Source organism: Schistocerca nitens, chromosome 8, assembly GCF_023898315.1.
Source record: "Schistocerca nitens isolate TAMUIC-IGC-003100 chromosome 8, iqSchNite1.1, whole genome shotgun sequence".
In the NCBI taxonomy this organism is placed as follows: Eukaryota; Metazoa; Arthropoda; class Insecta; order Orthoptera; family Acrididae; genus Schistocerca; species Schistocerca nitens.
Window position 1 is genome coordinate 340,972,522 of NC_064621.1, and position 17,094 is coordinate 340,989,615.

The 17,094-nt window shown below is 37.5% G+C and overlaps 1 protein-coding gene across 1 annotated transcript in view; it reads left to right on the plus strand.

Annotated features, from left to right (window-relative positions):
* Positions 1 to 17,094, plus strand: part of LOC126199368 (uncharacterized) — a 542,567-nt gene that overhangs the window by 463,293 nt on the left and 62,180 nt on the right. The window contains exons 5-7 of the mRNA XM_049936265.1: positions 1,867 to 2,067; positions 8,215 to 8,409; positions 11,025 to 11,198. Of these exons, the coding sequence (XP_049792222.1) occupies positions 1,867 to 2,067; positions 8,215 to 8,409; positions 11,025 to 11,198 (570 nt within the window). The remainder of the gene's footprint in view (positions 1 to 1,866; positions 2,068 to 8,214; positions 8,410 to 11,024; positions 11,199 to 17,094) is intronic.

Genomic DNA, 17,094 nt, shown 5'->3' on the forward strand with positions numbered 1-17,094 from the left:
GCTCTTAATTATTTCTTTCCTCAGAAAGGCAGTCTATAGAGGAAGGTAGGATATCACTAAACTGCAAGAATTTCATGAATTTCTATATATTCAGTTGGAGTAAACACTCATGCAGAGAATGGTATAACTTATATTTTCAAGGCTTCTAATGTAGATGCAGCATCTTGTGCGCTATGGTGGCTGCAATGTGTTAAAGATCTGACTCTTTATTATCAAGTCTTCCAGTGTAAGTGTTCATAGTAGATGATCTAATGAATATCTGCTAAATATTCTACCATAAAATCATGCTCTCCACCTCCAGTCCCTTGCAGTTATCTTTTCTCATGCTGAGGGGGACTGTGGACCACTGTTCAGCATTCCAGTAAAACTGAGAATTTTGGTGATGCCAGCTTGCGCGATGGGTAGGGTAATGGTAAGGAGACTAGGCTTACTTTTAAATGCAGATTCATGTGCTCATCCAGGTGCAAATTTTCAATTTACAACTGAAAATGTTTCTCTACATCATAATGTGTTTGCTGTACTGATCATGGAAAAGAAAGAAATCAGAGAGTATAACTTAATGTATGACACTTAGTGTATTCCTCTGTGAAAACATAAATGAGAACACTGAGCCTAATGTTCTCATGTTGTGGACAGAACAGTATTAATGGTGGAAATCTAGATTTTAAATCAGCAAATTGACAAACATTAAGCTGATCAGAAACTATGTGTAACTAGACCTTCTTTTGCTTGTCAAATTATACTAACCAAAACATTCTTTGTGGTTGATATTAGAAGTAAAGTGAGTGGGCATTTCATTAAATGAAGCTTACTTTTGTTTGTCATTGTTGCATTTAAGCTTAAGAAAAAGACAAATCAAACACCACAAGGGTAGGGTGTACTGCCTGTAATACACTGAGTGTTCAAAAAAATTACAGTTAAGAGGGGCATCAGTAATTTGAAAACATTTTCAGTGTTGAATTAGAGTTTTTACAGAAATGCATACACGTACATGGAGATATATTATAATAAAAAATTGTTAACAAGATGTTTTCATTTTTCAGTTGCATTTGTAGGGCATGTAGTTGTATGATGAATCCTTTTTATGAGTTTTCCACTTTTTCTATTATCTGTGTACCAGAAACTGTAATCATTATGCTCAGCCTGGTTAAACATTAAAATAAATTATTGTAGGTGGACGTTTCCATGATGAAAAGACTATCCCAACTGCATGTGTTAGGTAATAATTTGTGTAGAGGATACCCACATGATTTGTACATTGTGATTCAAATTTGTTAGTATACATTAGACAGAAGGCCTGTTGGGAAATAGGGAGTAAAGTATATGATAATCTCTAATCACTTGTTTCTTTGTACATTCCTGCACTCTCTGCTGTGTAGTACCATCATTAACTATGTTCCAATAAATACAGGAACAAGACTTAAAGGTGGTTTACAGAATGATTAAAACTGCAGCAAATCCTATTCCATACACATACATACAAAATCATTACTCCAATAACACTTAGCTAGTGGGATGCTCTTAGTCTGAGTTCAAGTAATTTGAAATAAATCACCAATTTGCATAAAAGTAAAGCTTTATTGGTGATTTAGCACTGACTTTTATCTTAAAGTTTCAAAATTTAGTAAAAACTTCAACATACAAATTTACACTTTCAGAATGAAATAAAATAAATCAACATACAAATTTATATTTTTTTCTGATAGAAGAAGTTCTTTTGTGAACATAATAGATTTAGTATCTGGTAAAATATCAAATGTAGGTAGTTGTACTAGTAGTCTAGAGATTGAACCAAAAAGTGAACTGTGGAGTGCAGACTTCAACATGATAGAACATAGTAGATTTTAATGTGTATCACATTTGCAGGTGGCATTTGAATTCACTAACCATGTGTCAGTGATATATAATGAGACAGGTGCTGGCCCACCAGCTGACAGTATACGACGGGATCTGTTGGTAGTAAATGGCACCAGATCTAGCTATGCCACAGCTTTTCTACACAGTGTGCAACTAGGTGATGATGATGATGATGAGTCACACTCCACTACAGCACGTGGCAGCAGACAGGTACATATCTCCTTACATAACCAATTTGGTACTTTACTCAACAATTTGCAGCGCACAGTGATTTGTGGGCATTCATTGAAATGAACATTTTATCATGCAAGACATTTACATTTAAACTATAAATTCTGAAACGTCACAATAAAAGGGGAGCAAATGTATGTTTGTTTGAACAATATACATTGTTTCTGATTTTATTTGCTACAGATATAGCTTACTATAATCTTCAGTATTTTCTCTTTTTATTATCATTTATAACTACATCATAGAGTTAAAACTTGACTGAATGCCATCTACCTGCAATTAACACTCTTTGTTTAACATAAGCAAACAAATAAGTTTAAATATCTGTTTTACCATGACAGATCGCAAATAAAAAATTAGATTATTTCCAGCTCTTTGTCACATTAAGTATGATGTTTAAGTGTTATTTGTTTCAGCACACAGTAATATATTTGCTAAACCCAAACTAGTTGAAGAATCTTAGGTTTCTTAAATTTTATTAACGTATACTAGGCAAAATGCATTAATATGGAAAGTACAGTGAAAATCCTAATGCAGAAAATGATTCACTTGAGATATGCAGTAGCAAATAGTCTGAACTTCATTTGCTAATTCTAAAGAGGGTATCTTAAACTGAGAATTAAAATGATAAATTATAACCATATCTTAAACATGATTATAGCAACTTGCAAAGAAACAAACAAACAAACAACTATGCTGGTTAGTACTTCTTTACGAGGAGTAACTCCCAGAGTAGCTTGTAGAGACAATGATGACAATGAGACAAAAATAAATGATGAAAATTTGGCAAGATTGGGGATGGATGGGGTGGCGGGGGGTTCCCAAAACCCACATAAATAGGAACACAACTTTTCTGTAAAGGAAAGGAGGTAAATAACTTCTATATAGAATTTCACATGTTAAAAATTGTTGCGCCATAAAAAAACATTCATTATTTTTCCACGTATTAATGTGCCACATCAGAACTGCTAACACATTTTGTGAGCCTTTCAAAGTCTTTGATGGTGGGTTAGAATATCAACATTGCAAGGAAAAGATAGACTGTTACTTACTGTAATTGCAGACAGGTACAATTAAAAGACACTTACACATTAGTTTTCAGCCACAGCCTTCATCAGAAAAAGATGCATACATACACACACACACACACACACACACACACACACACACACACACACACACACACATTCACCTAATTTTATACAGTTCCACACAAAAAATAGAACTCCAGAAAATATAGTAATTGCTCATGACAACCAGGAACTAGAACAGGTGCACTCCACTAAATTCCTAGGGGTTCAAACTGACAGTAGACTCAACTGGGAACAGCATGTGTCCCTTACTGAAAAGGCTTTCATCAGCAACTTTTGCTTTAAAAATAATTACTCATTTTGGGGACATCAACATTTTAAAATCAGCTTACTTTGGATACTTTCACTCACAAATGAGTTATGGAATAATCTTCTGAGGTAATTCACCAGCCTCAAAAAAATCTTATCTGCTCGGAAGAGAGCAGTCAGAATCATGTGTGGGGTTCCTCCACGAACCTCATGTAGAAAACTTTTCACACAGTTAGGTATACTGACTACAACATGTCAGTACATATACTCTGTGATGAATGTTGTTAATAAAGACTATGCTCAGTATGAAACAAATTGTTCATACCATAACTACAATACTAGAGGTAAAGATGATCTACATGTCGAACTAAAAACATTATCACTTATACAGAAGGGGGTAAAGTATGCTGCTGTAAAGACTTTTCATCCATTGCCTAATTATATTAAATATACAAGAGAAAATGAAACGCTGTTCAAAGGTACATTAAAAAAAAAACCTGCTTGACCATCCACTGTACTCCTTAGATGAATTCTTTTCCAGAAATAATGCACTCCCTTAATAATAGACGTATTTAGTCTCTTAGTTATTAGATGGATGATACAATATTATGTTACTGATCATTGTATTATATTACTATTCTGTAGCATTAATTGTATTTTTACAATTGTATTGACACGTTTCACATCCAGGCAAATCATTTGCATGTATGGATCCATGGAATATGCATACCAAATAAATAAAAATAAAATAAATCACACAATGCATGCACACCTTACACGACCGTCATGTCTGGCAGCTCGGACCAGAATGTGTGATTTCACACAAGCAAAAATGACCTGCTACTGCCCAAAGCAGACATTAATTGTCATACACTAAATGAAATACCATGTGTAAAATTCATGGGATTCAGGTGAATAGAAATTTAAAATCAGTTCACTCATCAGTCCAGCATACAGTTAGAAGATCAGTTCAACATACTTTCCTTTAAGAAGCATCTCTCATTGTGTTTATTTTACACTTTTTGCTCCGTGTTGTCATGAAATTACCCTCTGGGGTAATGCACCTAAAGTATGGTAAATAAAATGTTCATTCAGCAGAACTGTGTAGGAAGAATATCTTGTAGAGCAGATTCCTTTTGAAGGACATCTCCAGAATCACGTTACAAGACAATTAAATAATTTGCATGTACACTTTTTCTCCTTGTCTTGGGTTCAGTATGGAGTTACTGTAATGCATTCCAGTGAAAAGGTATTTTAGATGTTCCCATCTAACATAAAATAAGAAACTGGGACTATGAAAAGAAAATTTAAAATGTATCTCATGAGTCTTTCTTTCTACCACTTACCATAGGTGAGTATCTACACCATTCAGGAATTGAAAAGTTAATGAAAAGTAGCTGTTTTGTTTGTAAGGGTACATGACAAAGAGCAAACAGAGTGCTATATTTACAGATGTAAGTAACCATACCACTGCAGTCAAGTACATGTTAAGCTACCAAAATGACAAACAGTATCATTTTGTATAACTAATAAGGGAGCAGCTTTTTTCATAGTAGCAATTTTCTTTATAATTTGCTTGATTAAATTTAGTTGACATAAGCATGAACAGTATTAAGCAGTGTAGTGATAGTTTATTGTTAATACAATAAACAAATTAAGTTTCTGTGATTTCATTTTCTTTTGTTAATGTGTACTATGACTTCTTCCACATCTCTGAAGGTTCTCTTTCTAGATAGGAGCTACAAAACATGTTGAATGAATTAATAAATGAGCCATCAATGCTTAAAAGGTGTTGTGACAGTGCTGTGATGGGAAGGGTCCAACCAACTGTGGAAGAGAGTAGTTAGCATAAGGTCATTTATAATATGTAAAAAGTCCTAGAAATGTCACAGATGACTGATGGTGATTTATATATTTCCTGACACTACAGGTGTCAATGAAATAAAGTAATACATTCTATATAAATGGAGATTCTCGACCCATGTATGTTGGAAACAGCAGATTTTTTATGAAACTAAAAGAGGTTGGATCCTGCGAGTTACACATCAACAGAGTGGCACATAGCAGTGTTTATAATTAAGCTATAAGCCTTATAGCTGAATTGCTGTGTGACAGTCATTTTACTGTAATACAGCACATTCAGAAAGTGCACTGCTCTGAGATCTGTTAACTTGGAAAAAAGAATCAAGTTTCCAAATAAGTGGATTTAAGCTATAAATGTTCAGACACTGTTGTGACATAGCATCATCTGTTTCTGCCTTCTACCATTTCTCACCTTAAAATCAAAATGTTCCATTCTGATACTCAAGCTCCTTTCATTTTCTCCATGGCCAAGGTCACTAATTCATGTTTCTGAATGCTATTGGACCTGGAGGTAGTTGATTCAAATCCTGACAGAGAATGAAATTTTCCTCTCCAGTATTTAGTTGGCAAGGGGGGGAGAGTTGACAGTGTACAGTTCCTTATCACTCTGTCTTGCACAGATATCCTGGATCAAAGCACAAACTTATCCACAGTGGCTCGAGGAACATGAGCATGCAGTACCGTTGATGGTGACGTGTAGTAACACTGTTCACATTTACGTCGCACTTCACTTGGCGTAGACCGGGACTATGCCCTAGGCATGCTCGATGTTAACTGACTGGGCACGGCCCGTGCTGCCTGAGTTGATGTTGTTGTTGTTACGCCGGCAGAGGTCGCGTCCGAATTCTCGTGTGCCCTCTGGTGGACAGGACTCTACTTGCGGCAACTACCGTCCGTGACACGCCGTGCTGATGTGTGCCTCCCGCGATCTTTCTGGTGGCTACTGCATGACGCATCTGTTGTAAGGGGATTTAAGCTTGCTAACCACTTTGGGGCTATTTGAGAGGAGAAGGCTATATTCATCCTCTATCAACAAAAATCCAAGCATTGCACTAAACTGTACTTGCTTTCATCACTGTCACTCACACTGGAAAAATTCACTTCAGACACAACGCCTTCCATTCTGCTTCTCATGCTCCTTTCATTTTCTCCACAGCCAAAGTCACTAATTCATGTTTGTGGGTGGTAGTCAACTTGGAGGTAGTTGATTCAAATCCTGATGGAGATTGAAATTTTCCTCACCAGTATTGAGCTCACAAGGGTAGGAGAGTTGGTGGTATACAGTTCCTAACCACCCTATTTTGCACAAATATCCTGGATCAAAGCACAAACTTCTCCACAGTGTCTCACAGAATGTGAGCATCCAATACTGTTGATACTTGTCATACTGTCTGGTAAGTCTCTCCAAGCCCCCTTCTTTTATGTTTGAGTCTCCTCTCATCACTTGGTGAGTAGATTTTTTTATCTATGCCATCACATTATATTTTCAAAAATTTATTATTTTTGTTGTTGTTAACCCAAAGGTTGATATGAACACAACATTGCTTACTAAACATGGTCCTATGCCCTTGCCTTCCTCTGACCTTTGTAATGACTCACTCAGCCAGTCATAAGGGTCCTACATTTTAACGTGGACTCTAACCAATGGTACAATTTGGACTGATGCAAAATATGGAAAAAAAGGAAAACATAAGTATTGATAGCAATGCTACTCTATTGGACTTGTGAAATGATTTCTATGTTTCCTGTTCATCCTACCTCACGTTATGTGATTATTTGTATGTGAATGATTTTATTCTTTGAAATTAATGGCCTCTTTCTCACTGGCTGACCAACTATTTTTACCAGTAGGGCTTATGTGTTAAGTTTTCAGACTTTAGAATCCTGTCTTTTGCATTCTGTGATATTCATTTTTTTCTCTATAATTTCATTACTTTGTTAATTTGTTGGCAATATGCATACTTCTTTTTTCATTTTACTCTTCCATTACAGAAGAAGGAAGCATTCCTGTGAACACCCTTTAAGTCGGTTACCATCTCTGGACTCTGTTGTAAAACTGATTCTGAACTTACACTTCTACTTTACCCAGTTTAGGTTTTTATGTGTAGCTTATATAATATATTTTTGTTTTTCTGTATGTGCATTGGGCAGTCAGAGATGCAGTCATCATTTGAATGCTATTTAAGTTTGTTACCATCTCTGGACTCTGCTGGGGTCGACAGAAGCGTCCGATCCCATGCGTCGGCTTTGACCCATGACGTAAGGGTGTTGTCGTGTGTGATATCATGACGGCACGGAGTTTGGTTTGAGTGTGGCTGTCTCCAGTTCTGTTTTATCTTATTTTATTTACTTTTCAGATGTGTTCGTTCTATCTCGTGAGATTTTTTTTTAAAATTTAAAAACACTTATTACTTATTTTAATTATCTGTTTCCTCCAATTTCTGTTTTAGTTTATTATATTTATCTTTCTGATCTGTTCGTTCTATCCCGTGAGATTTTTTTTAAAAAAGACAAAAAACACTAATCAGCTACTGAAGCATCTTTATCTTCTATGGGTTGCAGGGGTTACGACCCCTGGGGAGGTGGGTGGGTATTCATGCATGGCTGTCTTCACTTACACGTTGTAGCTACGCAAGGTGTCTAAATTTGTTTATATGTAGTTTGCCCCCCACCCAAAACACCCCATTTCCAGCGCTTGTCCCGTTAGTGTCATTAGGCTTCTTGTGGAAAGTGTGTGTGTTTGTTTTTGTTTCCGCCATATTTGTGACGTCATGGGTCAAAGCAGACGGGCGGGATCGGACGCTTCCGTATTTCCCTCTGCTGTAAAACTGATTCTGAACTTACACTTCTACTTTACCCAGTTTAGATTTTTACGCCTAGCTTATGTAACATATTTTTGTTTTTCTGTATGTGCACTGGGCAGTCAGAGATGGAGTCATCATTTGAAGACTCAGCAATTCAGCAAGAAAAACAGATTCCTCAAGATGCAGAAGATGTAGTGAGACCAGAGCCACTACCACTTAGTGCCATCAACAGTAATGACAATGAAACCAGGCATGAAGATGTGGCTGTCAGCCTTCAACAGCAGCTGCATGCACTCAAATCTGATGGCTTCTCGGTGAGAACCAAATGTCAACTGTTCTACTTCACATATCCTTGTGTAATATATTTTTGTGGTCACATAAAATTTCAACTCTGTGGACTTTTTGCCTCATTATTCTGTCAGCTTTGTTTCTAATTACTTTCCATTGTTACGTTTATCTATAGTTTCCAGTAAAATTGATGAAACTTCTTTGCTCACTTAAAGTGTTAATTGGTTGAAAAGTGGCATGAGTAGAAATAGAAAATTGGTTGACAGGTGACAGAGTAAAGTTCCTACACCAATGGCTGATTTGTTTTATTTATTTGTTCCTGTAAATTTTGTACGTACCTACGCTGTATGCAAGTTATTGCACATAAAATTTATCTACTTATTGATTTACCAGCTTACAAAGTATACATAAAAATAGATTATTTATCATATGCTTTACAATTAAAATTTTTTTATAAACCCGTATGATAAATTTACAGTATTGCATAAATGAGAGAACAGTTTTGCTGGCCATTGTAGCCGAGCAGTTCTAGGCGCTTCAGTCTGGAACCGCGCGACCGCTACGGTCACAGGTTCGAATACTGCCTCGGGCACGGATGTGTGTGATGCCCTAGGTTAGCCTCTATTTTATCAGTTTCCATTTAGCGCATGCGTGATCAACAGTGACTAGATAGATAATGTCCAGAAGTGAAATTTATTTTCATGTTCACTGAGTTTTTATAGTATTGCTCTCAGGGTTGTTCTTCTGACTGCTTTCACATTTTGCTTGTCATATTAATCTGTAGTTATACTTCCTCTGTTTTAGGTCAGAATGTTTCAGTTTTACTTAAGTTTTATGCTAACTGTGCCGTAAGAATTCTTTCTTTCCTATAGTCTTTAGGTATTTTGGAAAGGCATACAACTGACATTTGAATGCATAGTGCTTCATAGAAGTTCTTTACCATCACAGTTACACAAGTCATCAAATAATTATTTATTACGTTGGGTGCTGACTGTCATTGGAGAAGAATGAGGATGTGCATTTCAATACCATTACCTCCATATCTATGAGGCAGATTCCAAAACTAAGATCCAATGATGAATATGATGAATATTTAATTGATGGTAGGCGTGAATGACGTTTCACACATGCAGTATGGTCCACCAACTCTTTAGGAAACTACCACAGGTAGGTTTGATTCAGTAGTCATTTGCCAGTAGGTGAGAGCAAATCACAATACCTGAGGTAACCGTAGATCCCATCAGTTTTGAAGTGCAGGGTGTGATTAATTTTTTTCTGGCAAAAGGGTCTTTAGCTGCTGAAATCCATGGCTAGTGTATGGACCTGAAGTAATGAGTGACAAACAAGTCCAAAAATGGCGTCGAGAATTTCAAACTGGCAACAAAAAACCTGGCGATGAAATGTGGAGTTGCAGGCCCAGTTTTTGGGCTGATGACATTGTTGATCAAGTGAACCAAAAACTTCGAAGTTATCAGAGATTGATGGTTACTGGTCTGGCTAATGAATTCCAAAATGTTGCTCAAACATCAGGCCTAGTATTTGGGCTGATGACATTATTGATCAAGTGAACCAAAAACTTCAAAGTTATCAGTGATTGACGGTTACTGGTCTGGGTAATGAATTTCAAAATGTTGATCGAACATCAGTTTACAATATTGTCACTGAAAAGCTTGGATATCACAAACTGTGTGTGAGGTGGGTTCCAAGATGCTCACCTCAAAGGCCAAAGAATGTGTAATGCACAACAGTTCTTAGAGTGCTATAGGCAATATGGGGATGACATATTTTCCCACATTTTCCCAAGCAGTGAGATGTAGTTGTCATACAACACAGAATTGAAACAAAGGCAATGCAGTGTCACCATTCAAGTTCACCCAAACCAAAAAAGTTTAAGCATTCTCTCTTTCTGACTCAAAACATGATGGCTGCCATTTTTTGGATGAAAAAGGCATCTTTTTTATTGATTTTGTGGACCATAGGTCAACAATTACAGCAGATGTAGACCTGAGATCCAAAATTGATGCCAGGGGAAACTGTTTTCTTACATAATCCTGCTTTATGACAATGCAAGACCTCACAGCACTGCCAAAATCAAGGAGAAGAGTCTAGATTTTTGTTGGGACTTTGCACCAAGCAGCTGTTTCCTCTTCTAGCATTTGAAAAAGTGGGTGGATGGACAATGATTTCAAAATGATGATGAACTCGAGACATGTTACCAACTGGTCCAATTCCCAGCTGGCAGACTTCTATGCAGAGGTGCTAAGGAGGCTGGTGCAGCATTACAGAAAGTGTATGGATGTGAACGGTGATTATGTGGTAAAGTGAAGTAGATACACAGTAAAATATTACTGTTATATTTTTATGATCTTAGTTTAGAAATATACCTTGAATTATTTATAGGATTCTGTGAGCTTTTGAAAAGAAATATAGTGGGTCTTATTAATTTTTAGACCTCTATCAGAATGGATTAAGGAATGAAGTTTCAGAAAGAGATACTTTTTGGACACATCGTAAATTAAGTGGTACTGTTCCTTAAATGTAAAGATGAATGTTATTTGGTTACTGTTCTCTTCACCATATTCAATAACATATCAGTGTGTTATGCACTTGGTAATACACTGAGTAACATTTTTTGTAACAGACACAGCCACCTGTTAACACTGTGAAGCCATCTTTGGACAAGGATATGGCAGCTCTTAAAGACCTCAGATCTGGAGCAATTCAACATCGGACAACAGTTGAACCTGTTCCTTTAAACCGATATTCTGTTCAGTCAAAGACAGACAGTGATCAAAACAAGGCATATGGACAACAGGTACAGATTCTTGATTCATCAATTTGTTAATTGAGGCATGTATTACACTGTCAAAGAATTTGAAAAAAAATTTTTTTTAAAAGTGAAGACCATGCTCCAGCTTTTATAAAACGTATTATGCAAGTACTCCAATACATTACCAAAGATTTTACAAAACATCTTTTGTGAATGATTTTGAACGGAGTTGTACAGTGTAATTCAGGCCACAAATCTAGGTGATCTAGCATTGCTTCGTCCAAATAACTGTTCTTCTGTACTTCCTTAACAGTTCATTGAAAACTCCCTCATACTGTATTAAAGCAAACTATGACCACACATGATTCAAAATGTTCCATTTGCACTGATGCTGTCAATAATTTGATCACTGATTGGAAAGCCCTTTCCTGTCTCTAATAGAATTATATGAGGAGGGGTCAAAAAGTTTCTAGCCTAACAAACAAAAAATGACTGAAATTTCATAATACCAATTTACTTTTCAATATAATACCCATGTACTCTAAACATTTGTGCACACGCTGAGATAATTTCTGCAAACTATTCAAATAAAAGGTCTTTGATATTGAGTCCAACTAAGCGTTCACAGCATCAATCACTGCATCATCATTGTCAAATCGTCATCCTTTGACGTCTTGTTTTAGGTGTGGGGCAAGAGAAATGTATGGTGGAGCCAATGGCAGATGACATAACAATTTGAACGTGCAGTCACACAGTTTCCAGTGTTGTGAGGGCTTTGTGCTCCGGTGCATTGTCCTGATGCAAAAGAACTCCACGTGCCTTTTTTTCTTTATCTCTTCTCTCAAAGGCTGCCGGAGGGTGCAACAGTATGATACATTGATATTTATGCCCTTTCACAAGTAATCCACCATAATTACCCCTTCTACATCCCAGAAGACTGATGCCATCACCTCACTGGCTGATTTTTGCGCACGGAATTTTTTTGGGATAGAGAATGAAGGATGTTTCCATTGTTGTGACTGTTGTTTTGTCTCAGGGTCAAAGTGGTGAACCCACGTTTTGTCCATTGTCACATGCCTTGCAAGGAAGCCGTCTTCATCTGCTTCAAATTTAGCAGACGATTTCTTCATGACACTGACATGCTCCCGTCTCTGATCTGCATTCAAGTCTTTCGGGATCTACTGAGATGAAACTTTCTGCATTCCCCATTCCCAAAATATCCATAACAATGTCATGAGCATGCCCATGGGAGATTCCAAATATGGTTTCAATGTGCTACAACATTGTTCAATGATCTTGCCAAATTGTATCATGAATTGCACTCACTGTTTCATCAGTGGCAATGGAGACAGGCTTTCCATTCCTTGGTGCATCTTCCACACTCGTTCTTCCATGTTTGAAGTCAGACACCCAGTTTTTCACTGTTGCATGAGAGGGAGCACTGTCCCTAAGTGTATTCCGGATGTCCTCTGCAATTTCTTTGGATGCCATACCCTTCAAATGAAGATAATCAATCACTGCACTGCTCTTGATTCTCTTGATATTTGCTATTTTGCTTATACTACAGTATACAATGCATCCTAGTGGCAAACTAATGAACTTGGAGCCACAAAATTTGACTTGCATACCCACAACAAGTCACCATAAAATGGGGTGGTGTTGTTTGTGTGAGACATTACAGTAACTATCTCGGGCCAGAAACGTTTTGAAGACCCCTTGTACAATGCAATCAGTAAACCTCAAGACTTAAATTTCTTCTCTCTGAACTTTAATTCCTGTTACTAATTTCTCCTCGATTTCCTTCTCAACTTGTTCATTGTCTAGGTTGAATAACATGGAGAATAGGCTACAACCCATCACTCCCTTCTCAACTGCTGTTTCTTTTCCATGTCCTTTGATTTTTGTAACAGCAGTATGGTTTCTGTGCAAGCTGTAGATAATATTTTGCTTGCTGGATTTTATCCCTGCTGCCTTCAGACTCTGGAAGAGAGTTCAAATGGTTCAAATGGCTCTGAGCACTATGGGACTTAACTGCTGTGGTCATCAGTCCCCTAGAACTTAGAACTACTTAAACCTAACTAACCTAAGGACATCACACACATCCATGCATGAAGCAGGATTCAAATCTGCAACCATAGCGGTCGCGCGGTTCCAGACTGTAGCACCTAGAACTGCTCGCCCACTCCGGCTGGCCTGGAAGAGAGTATTCCAGGCAGCATTATCAGATGCTGTATTTAAATCTACAATGCTTTGCTTTTAGTCTATCTTCTGAAATAATTTTTTAGGTCATTGTTGCCTCTCATGTTCCTATACTTATATGGAACCCAAACTAGTCTTTGATGGAGTTGGCTCCTATCAGTTTTTCTTTTCTACAGTAAATAATTTGTGTTATCATTTTGCATCTATGACTAATTAAGCCTTTCATTCTATAATATTCATACCTGTCAGCACCTGCCTTCTTTGGAATTGGAATTATTACATTCTTCTGGAAGTCTTGAGAGTACTTCACCTGTCTCATATATCTTGCATATCAACAGAAATACTTTTGTCATGGCTGGCTGTTCCAAGAATCTCAATAATTCTGAGGGAATGTCTTCTGTTTCAGGGGACTATTATTGACCTGCTTCTTTCAGTGTTCTCTCAGATTCTTCTTGCAGTATTCTCAATTTCACCTACATTCTCTTCCCATTTCTATAGTGTTGTCTTCATGTTTATGTAAGTTTACTGATCTGTCAGCTGGATTCCTCAGAAGTCTTCTTCTGCTTCTTTAATTTTTTCTTCTTCTTGAGTCTACTTGATTGCTGGAATGCTCTGAGTAATTTTAAATAACTGTGCACAATATCACAAAAGTACGTTTTCAGTTTTATGCATATATATTAGCTCCATTCTTGGTTGACGGTAATCAGCTGTTGAGTGGCAAGCTTCATACTGATATCACAACAGATCAGTAAACTACATAAACCTCAAGAAGACTAATAGCATTTTACAAAGTGACATTAATACATTGTCCATACTCAGTAATTGTTCAATACAAGTGATAGTAAATTATTATAGCTCATCACGATTGACGATACACTATTGACTGTACATAGTACTGCCATAAAACTTTACATGACTGAAGCCTGGCAGTGACAGTCTGTACAAACATTACCCCATGAAAGCACAACCAGGTCTGGTTAACAAGGAACTTTACATGATGAGTGCTAGGTGCTGACTGATGAGACTTCATGCATATTGCCTATTTAAAGAAATGCATAAGACGTTTTTACAATGTTTTAAAATGCAAAGTTATTACTTATTTACTTTCATTTTATTTTACATGACTGAAGTCTTTTATTTTTCATCACTCTGTCAATGTTAGGCTCCTTGTATAGTTTTTTAATTCTGTATTGTGACACCTTCTGTGAATTGTGAATCTCCCTCGTCCAGTACTTGCATCCCAGACTGATCCATACATTTTCCTGAGGACCTTTCTCTCAAATGTAAGCAATTGGTTAAGATCTTATTTTTGTGTGCTCCAGGTCTGAGAACCATACAGGCATTATTAATATTTCATATAGTCTTGATTTTAGTTGTTTTGATATGTTTCTACATTTTAATACTGGGTTTACCAATTAATAGCATCTGTTTCCCACCTGCATTCTTGCCTTAATCTCTGCTTCATTAAGAATCAGTCCGAGATGTTTGAATTCTTTCTTGTGTTGATTCGTGGTACATTAGACTTTTGGAATTATGAAACTTACTTCTATGGTCATATACTCAGTCTTTTCAGTACTAATTTGCAGCCACAATTTTGATGGCACTGATTCCAGGGTCTGAATACTTTTTTTTTCACTTCTTCTTGCGTGCACAGTATTAGGGCAGTGTCATCTGCATAGACAGGTTATATTCTCATTATTGATTTGAAAATCTTAAAAGTTTTCTTTGTTGAACTCTTGAACTACCTTTTCAAGTGCCACATTGAAAAGAGCAAATGACAATCCATCTCATCTTAACCCTGTATCCAATTGGAAACTTTCTGTCATTTTATTGCCTGTCTTAATCATAGCTTTCATGCCTCTATCATTGCAAGTCTCACCAACTTCTCTGATTGGCCAAATTTTGTCATGGTTTTTAACCAAACTCATTCTATGGATCTATTATAAGTCCTTTTGAAGTCATTGAAGAGAAGATGTAATTCTTGGTTGTATTCATACATTTTCTCCCAGATCTGTTTTAAGACAAAAATCTAGTCATGGTTGATTACCCTGTTTGGAAACTTCCTTGGTACTCTCCAGTAATTTCTGTTTCCAGTAGTTTGATTCGTTCTGGGAGACAGTTGGGGCAGATTTTGTAGCAGCTGTTATGTGACTGTATACCACAACAGTTGTCACATACTGATTCATCTTTCTTTTTACGGATGTAGCATGTCACGGTTACCTTCCACTCCTTCAGTATTTCCTGTTTTGTCCAGATTGGTTTGTGGATTTAGGAGCAGTGGGCTTTGTCTCTAGGCTTGAGAAGTTCAGCAGGAAATCCATTCTCTCCTGGGCTTGTACCCTTCTTAAGGTTTTTAAACCCATACAAATTATAAAAATGGATGTACATATTCACTCTGTTAAAAAGTATCTGAACCTTTCTTCTTCCCCCCGCCTCCCTTTTTTTTAACACCTAATGGATGTGAATCTAGTGCACCTGCATGAGCTTTATAGTGTCACTCACTGGCAAAGCAGCAATCAAGTGAGATTGTTTGTAGTGCTAGCATCGGTTTTTCATTGTAAGGGAAATGGCAAAACAATTGGAACAGTGCTACTGCACCAAATTTTGCCAGAAACTGAGTGACAGCCAGGTGGAAACCATTCAGAAGATACAGACAGCTTTTGGTGATGATGCTATGGCATTACACAGATTAAGGAGTGGTACAACAGGTTTAAAGATGGCTGCACATCTGAGGAGAGTGAGCCACACTTTGATCAGCCATCGACATGCTGAAATGACCAGGTCTTTGACACAGTGAATACTATGGTGATACGGAACTGTCACGTGACTATCAGAGAAATTGCTGAAGAGGTGGACACCAGCGCTTTTTGAGCACATTCCATTGTGACCCAAGATTTGGCCATGAAGAGAGCGTTGGAAAAATTCATGCCAAAGCCATTGCCAGCAGAACAAAAGCAACTTCATGTTGAAGCCTCATATGTCATGCTGGACTCAACAAACAGTGATTCCTACTTTGTGAACACCTGTGAACACCATAATCACTGGTGACGAGTCCTGGGTGTACACGTATGACCCAGAAACCAAATCCCAGTTGTCGCAGTGGCAGCATTCCTCAGCACCAAGACCAAAGAAGGCCCACTGAGGGTGCAGCAATGTCAAAGTGATTCTGACTGCTTTCTTTGACTCCCGTGGTGTGGCACACCATGAGTGCACACCACAACAATCACCAAAGAGGACGACCGGGATGTTCTTCATCACCTACATGGTGCTGTGCATGGCAAGAGATTGGACTTGTGGTAAACAGGAAATTGGTGTCTCCATCATGACAAAGCTGGAGCACATTTCTTGCAATTGATTCAGACATTTTTGGTGAAAAACTAGATTCCAGTGTTTCAACAGGCTCCTTACTCTCCCGACATGGCCCCCTGCAGTTTCTGGCTCTTCCTGAAATTCAAGAGGCCTTTAAAAGGAATGTGATTTCAGACAAGGGAGAACATTATGGCAGTAATGACAGCCGAGCTAAACTCTATTCCAAAAGAGGCTTTTTTGACATGCTTTCAACAATGGCTGCACTACTGGGATAAGTGTGTGGAAACCCAAAGGGAACTACTTGGAGGATGATTACATGTCCAGTGATCCAAGTAAGCCAGTCCCCTTCATGATCCCCCACCTGCCCTCCTGCCCTCTCCCCTTCCTGGCCAAAGGTTGGATACTTTTCTAACAGACCTCATATTTATGTATG